At 40.6% G+C, this 7,455-nt stretch overlaps 1 protein-coding gene across 1 annotated transcript in view; it reads right to left on the reverse strand.

Annotated features, from left to right (window-relative positions):
• The window catches only part of Heatr5b (HEAT repeat containing 5B), a 78,821-nt gene that overhangs the window by 22,327 nt on the left and 49,039 nt on the right, over window positions 1-7,455 (reverse strand). The window contains exon 21 of the mRNA XM_029470916.1: window positions 1,311-1,490. Coding sequence (XP_029326776.1) covers window positions 1,311-1,490 — 180 coding nt within the window. The remainder of the gene's footprint in view (window positions 1-1,310; window positions 1,491-7,455) is intronic.

The following is a 7,455-nucleotide window of genomic DNA, read 5'->3' on the forward strand; positions in this document are numbered from 1 at the left end:
TAGGACATGCTGGCACCTGAGAAAGTGATAAAAGAAATGAAGTGAAGTGGTGTAACAATTCCCAGTCAGCAGGAAAAACTAAGCCCGAGGTACAAATTGCTAAACAATAACACACATTACCCCCAACTACAAAAGAACTCAAAATGAATGCACACTACTAATTCTGTTATGTGGCATTCTGACCTAATTTTTAAGGCATTTATTTATCAAAGTTAGGTGTCAGGCACAATGGTTTGCACTGTTATACCGCATGGCTTACAAAAGATCTTTCCACTTTTTTAATGATAAAACTGAGGCAGTGAGCCAGTTGTCACTTGAAGGAGTCACACAGATGATTAAGATAGGACTTGACTCAATATTTATGTTCTTTACCCTTAACACTGCCAAACTTCCCAGCAGGTCTATCAGACACAGATGCAAATGTGCAGAGGACTTACTACCAAAAAAGCATCTTACATGGTCATCAGGACACACAATGCTACACACATCTGGGACAATTCATTAAGAAAGAGCTGAAACCAAAGAACAATTTTTAGGGGATTAGTTTTTTTTAAAAAGAATGAAATCCACTCACTATCTTCTCCAGATTTGCATTAATTTCAAAAAACTAAATTTAATAAATAAAAGTAATAATTTTTCTAAAATAAGCAAAAAACATTATTTTGCCAAAATACCAGAGTGAAATACAGGACCCCAAGGATCTTTAACTTGCAAGAAGCTGGATCTATAGGCTAAAACTTGGAGAGAGAATTAGTTCTTATGGTACTTTATTGGTATACCATACTTTCCTTCTCTGAAGGACTGTATCTAAGTCCCTAGCCTGAAGCTCGGTATCCTTTATCTAAACTGACTACTGCACAGCTGAGGTAGCATTGCTGTTCACTGGTTAGAACCCCCAGAACCACAGGGTCGGGGAAGAACGGCCGAGGGGCTGCAGAGATGCTCAGAAGCTAGGAGGCCCTGAGTTTGGCACCACATGATGCAAACTCCAGTTCCAGAAGATCCCTTTTCTGGCCTCTGAAAGTAGTAAATAACCCTTCTTCCATACAGAGAATTTTTGTTTTATGTTTTTCAAACAGGTATTGGTTTGTAGCTTTGACTGGCTTAGAACGAGCTACGAAGCCAAGAGTGACCTGACGTGACAATCTCCTGCCCCAGCGCCCCAGCAGTGANTAGATGTGGACACCACCATGCAAGGTGAGATAAAGGCTTTTGCCAAGGACTGACTGACAGAGGTAGGGAAGGCTGTCCATGCTAAGGACAGTTGTAACACACAAAGGGTTCTCCAGTGAGCTGCAGGCCATGCTTACCTCTGCCCATGCCTTAAGAACGGCCAGCTTCTCCATGGTGGTGGCACTCTCTCGGTACAGCTGACTAGAAGATCCCTTTCCAGCCTGAACTTTGTCCAGAGAGGAAACGAGCAGATTGTGCACCCGACGGAGATCATTGAGGTCGCTGACAACGCCACTTCCAATCCACGTGCTGCACACCTGGGCAGGGAACAGCAGAAGTTACTGTGTACAGAGCAANTGAGTAGAGGAGAGCGGGATGGCTTTCCTCACATCCCCGCAGAGACGAAAAGGCCTCATTCTATCCCCTGCAGAAAACAGAGCAGCACTGAGTTTCCACTCTCTGGCTGTCTGTCTGAGACAGGGCTCTGCCAAGCAACACAAGGTGGCTCTGAACTCATCTCCTAAGTACAGGAATTAAAAGTTTGTGCCACCATGTCCAGATTCTGTTTCCATTATTTAATGAAAAATTTAAAATAAGTGGCTTTCTACCTAAAGTAGCTCAGTCTTGAAAAATCCTTCAACTATTTTCTATTTACCATCATCAAACTATCTAGTTGGTAATNNCGAAAGGCTTTTTTAATAAGGGAAAAANAAAAGTAAAAGTTATGACAGTACAGANTTTTATAACTTCACTTATTGCACTTATAGATAGGAAAGAGAGAAGATTCTTAGACGTCAGGATAGNGTGTATATAAAGACACAAGGACGTGAGATGAGGAAGAAGTGAAGACCAGGAAAGCTGGAGTCAGATAAGATGGAATTTATATATCCTACGTACTAAAATCGGATGATGGTACGAAGTGCCAAAGATCCTTGGTATTAGATTTTTGTTTTAAAAAAGTATATGCAGGACAATACACAGCACAGTTTTGTGTCTCTTACAACACNGCATGAGACAGGCATGACGTGGATGGCACTGGGGATAATAGCCATGNGGANCTTGGAGACAAAAGAGCACAGGACACTGAGAGGTGGGTTGGGGAGTCAGAGCTTCTAACCCATAAGAACAGAAGGAAGGCAGCACCACCATCAGGAGTTAAGTTAGCACCATCAAGTTAGCATGAGTTTGATTCTAAACACATTCAGATGTGAGTTCTAAGTNCCACTAAAAGATTTCAGGATGAATGTTCGGAAGACAGCTGGAAATTCTGTTCTAAACTCCAGGAGCAAATGGAAGGTAACCATATAAGACCAGAAACTTCTACACAAAGGCAATAACTAAAGTACGATTAGGAGGCAGATTTGTTTACGGAGAGAATCTCTTAAAGGCTGTCTATCAAGACAACTGGGGAAGTAGGTATACTGAAGGGGTAAGCAGAACAAGAGAAATAGATGGAAACCCAGGAAAATAATGAAAAACCAAGTGAGGACAGACACTGCAGTCGACAGAAGGATGCCATCCAGGAAGAGGCCTAGGCAGGTCCAGCTTTGGCAACTATGCCTACACCCATGACTTCTGGGTAAAAGGGGTGAGGGTGCAAGAACCACTNGAGGGAGCACAGGTGGGAAGGGTTGGGGCTGCAGCACACTGTGGACACATGGACATTTGTAATAGGACGCTCATTAGAAACAGCTCACAGACAAATGAAACTAGAATGTCATCCAGCTTCAGGGGCAAGGAAGTGCAGTAGGCTCAGATTTTGCTGCCAAAAAGATTATAAAACCATCCCGGGTTTCTGGAGTGTTTGGATTTCAGATCATGGCTAATGGACTTTTAAGGTTTAAAACCTTAAAAACTGACCAAATACTTACATCAATAACTTTATATGTTTAAAATCTTATTTTCAAAAACTGAAAACTATGTTTACTAAAAATAAGAGCACTTAAAAACATTGTTATTAAGGGCATACTTCTGGCAACATAAATTGCCCACCAAAATAGTTCTGCAAATAGCAAGTTCAAAGTGAAATGCAATGTAATAGGGGNGTCAAAGAAATAACAGAGCTGGTTCCCTACAGAAACTAAACATACTGGAGACACGGGACTTTTGTGCACTTTGGTTGAAATGTAACTAAAAGTCAGGGAGTTTTGTGAATACCAGAAATGTGGCCCTAAGTTTTCCTTGCAAAACTCGTACTTACTTCCTCTTCTTTAAAGAGTCTAAGGCAGCTTTCAAAACCTGTAGGTCACAGCTACTTTGACAGACCTCTATCTCCAAAAATATTTTGCATTATGATTCATACCAGCAAAATCCATTAGGAAGTAGCACTGAAAATGTTATAGTTGGGGGTCACCACAACATGAGAAACTATTAAAGCACCACAGCATTAGGAAGGCTGAGAACTACTCATCTAGGGACTGAAGGGATTGCTCAGTGGCTAAGAGCTCTTGCTGCTCATGCAGAAGACCAGAGTGTGGTTCCCAGCAGCATTGTCAGGCAGCGCACTACTGCCCATACCTATAGCTCCAGGTAGTCTGATACCCTCTGTGCTCACCCACTCGTGTGTGAGCATATACACATACAGAAATTAAAATATAAATGGGTTTTTAAGAGGATTTTATACCTGGAAAATTCGAGTAACGCTTTATGGATTGATTTATAAAGAATACACTGGCCCCCAGCCCCCAGAGGAGGCTCCTCTCCCAGGCGCTCTAGCATGCCCAGGACCATAGAATTGGATTGAGTAGGACACAATATCTGTTCCAACACCACCAGCACTAACTCGGACCAGAGGGATCTAGGGAAGCAGGAACCCCACCTGATCAGTAGCTCGGGTTCCTTCTGGTCTGCACCAGTTTACCTTGGGCAAGAACTCTGCAGCCAGTCCCACAGCACCCAGAGGAGGCTCTATTCTCAGGTGCTCTAACACACCCAGGATCCCAGGAGCTTGGTCACATCAGGTTCTCAGGATCCCAGAGGCAGCCTGACTCCCAGGAACTCTGACACACCCACAATCTCAGGATCCCAGGATCCCAGGATCTCAGGATCACAGAGATAGCTGGACTCTGAGGAGTTATGACACAACCAGGATTACAGGAAGGACAGGCTCCAGTCAGATATAGAGAGGACAGGTAGAACTAGGGATAACCAGATGACAGGAAGCAAGCATAAGAACAGAAGCAACAGAAACCAAGGTTACTTGGCATCATCAGAACCCAATTCTCCAACGATAGCAAGTCCTGGATACCCCAACACACTGGAAAACCAAGATTCAGATCTAAAATCATTTCTCATGCTGATGATAGAGGACATTAAGAAGGACATAAATCGTTCCCTTAAGGAAAAAAATCATTCCCTTAAGGAAATACGGGAGAACACAGGTAAACAAGTAGAAGCCCTTAAAGAGGAAACACAAAAATCCCTTAAAGAATTATAAGAAAACACAATCAAACAGGTAAAGGAAATGAACAAAACCATCCAAGATCTAAAAATGGAAATAGAAACAATAAAGAAATCACAAAGGGAGATGACTCTGGAGTTAGAAAACCTAGAAAAGAGATCAGGAGTCATAGATGCAAGCATCACCAACAGAATATAAGAGATAGAAGAGAAAGAATCTCAGGGGCAGAAAATACCATAGAAAACATTGACACAACAGGCAAAGAAAATGCAAAATGCAGAAAGATCCTAACCCAAAACATCCAGGAAATCCAGGACACAATGAGAAGACCAAACCTAAGGATATCAGGTATAGAAGAGAGCTAAGATTCCCAACGTAAAGGGCCAGTAAATATCTTCAACAAAATTTGAAACTTCCCTAACGTAAAAAAAGAGATGCCCATGAACATACAAGAAGCCTACAGAACTCCAAACAGACTGGACGACAAAAGAAATTCTTCCCATCACATAATAATCAAAACACCAAATGCACAAAACAAAGAAAGAATATTAAAAGCAGTAAGTGAAAAGGGTCAAGTAACATATAAAAGCAGACCTGTCAGAATTACACCAGACTTCTCACCAGAGACTACGAAAGTTAGAAGATCCTAGGCAGATGTCATACAGACCCTAAGAGAACACCAGACTACTATACCCAGCTAAACTCTCAATTACCATAGACAGAGAAAACAAGATATTCCATGACAAAACCAAATTTACACAATATCTTTCCACAAATCCAGCCCTACCAAGGATAATAGATGGAAAACTCCAACACAAGGAGGGAAACCCTGGAAAAGCAAGAAAGTAATCTTTCAACAAACCTAAAAGAAGATAGCCACACAAACATAATTCCACCTCTCACAACAAAAATAACAGGAAGTAACAATCACTTTTCCTTAATATCTCTTAACATCAATGGATTCAATTCCCCAATAAAAAGACATAGACTAACAGACTGGATATATAAANAGGACCTAACATTTTGCTACATACAGGAAATGCACCTCAGTGACAAAGACAAATACTATCTCAGAGTAAAATGCTGGAAAACAATTTTTCAAGCAAATGGTCCCAAGAAACAAGCTGGAGTAGCCATTCTAATATCAAATAAAATTGACTTTCAACCAAAAGTTATCAAAAAGGATAAGAAAAGAAACTTCATACTAGTCAAAGGAAAAATCTACCATTATGAACTCTCAGTTCTGAACATCTATGCTCCAAATGCAAGGTGACCCACATTCATAAAAGAAACTTTACTGAAGCTCAGAGCACACACTGTACCTAACACAGTAATAGTGGGAGACTTCAATACTCTACTCTGATCAATAGACAGATCATAGAAACAGAAACTAAACATAGACAAAGTGAAACTAACAGAAGTTATGAACCAAATGGATTTAACAGATATCTGTAGAACATTTCATCCTAAAACAAAAGAATATACCTTCTTCTCAGCACCTCATGGTACCTGCTCCAAAATTAACCATTTAATCAGTCATAAAGCAGGCCTCAACAGATATAAGAAGACTGAAACAATCCCATGCATCCTATCAGATCACCATGTACCAAGGCTGGTCTTCAGCAACAACAAAAACAACAGAAAGCCCACATACACATGGAAGCTGAACAACACTCTACGCAATGATAACTTTGTCAAGAAAGAAGTAAAGAAAGAAATAAAAGACTTTTTAGAATTTAATGAAAATGAAGANACATCATACGAAAATTTATGGGACAATGAAAGCAGTAATAAGAGGAAAACTCATAGCTCTAAGTGCCTCCAAAAAGAAACTGGAGAGAGCTTACACTAGCAGCTTGACAGCACAAAAAGAAGCAAATACATCCAAGGGGAGGACACTTCAGGAAATAATCAAACTCAGGGCTGAAATCAACGGAACAGAAACAAAAGGAACTATACAAAGAATCAACAGTACCAGGAGCTGGTTCTTTGAGAAAATCAACAAGATAGATAAACCCTTAGCCAGACTAACCAGTGGGCACAGAGACAGTATCCAAATTAATAAAATCAGAAATGAAAAGGGACATAGAACAACAGAAACCAAGGAAATCCAAAAAAATCATTAGATCCTACTACAAAAGTTTATATATACTCAACCAAATTGGAAAACCTGGACGAAATGGACAATTTTCTAGACACAGGTGCCAAAGTTAAAACAGAATCAGATAAACCATCTAAACAGTCCCATAAANCCTAAAGAAATAAAAGCAGTCATTAAAAGTCTCCAAACCAAAAAAAGCCCAGGACCAGATGGGTTTAATGCAGAATTCTATCAGACCTTTAAAGAAGACCTAATACCAATACCCTTCAAGGTATTCCACAAAATAGAAACAGAAGGAACACTATCCAATTTGTTCTATGAAGCCACAACTATGCTTATACCTAAATCACACAAAGATCAAACAAGAAAGAGAAATTCAGACCAATCTCTCTTATGAACATTGATGCAAAACACTCAATAAAATTCTTGCCAACCGAATCCAAGAAAACATCAAAACGATCATCCATCATGATCAAGTAGGCTTCATCCCAGGGATGCAGTGATAGCTCAATATACAGAAATCCAGAACATAATCCATATATAAACAAACTCAAAGAAAAAAAAAAACAACAATATCAACCAACCAGATTCCCACCCCCCCAAAAGCTCCCAGGGACTAAGCCATCAATAAAGGAGTACATATGGCTCCAGCTGCATATGTAGNAGAGGATGGCCTTGTCAGGCATCAATGGGAGGAGAGGTCCTTGGTCCTATGAAGGTTCAATAGATGCCCCAGTGTAGGAGAATCGAGGGCAGGGAAGTGGGCGTGGGTGGGTGGGTG

The sequence above is a fragment of the Mus caroli genome, chromosome 17 (assembly GCF_900094665.2).
Source record: "Mus caroli chromosome 17, CAROLI_EIJ_v1.1, whole genome shotgun sequence".
NCBI lineage: Eukaryota > Metazoa > Chordata > Mammalia > Rodentia > Muridae > Mus > Mus caroli.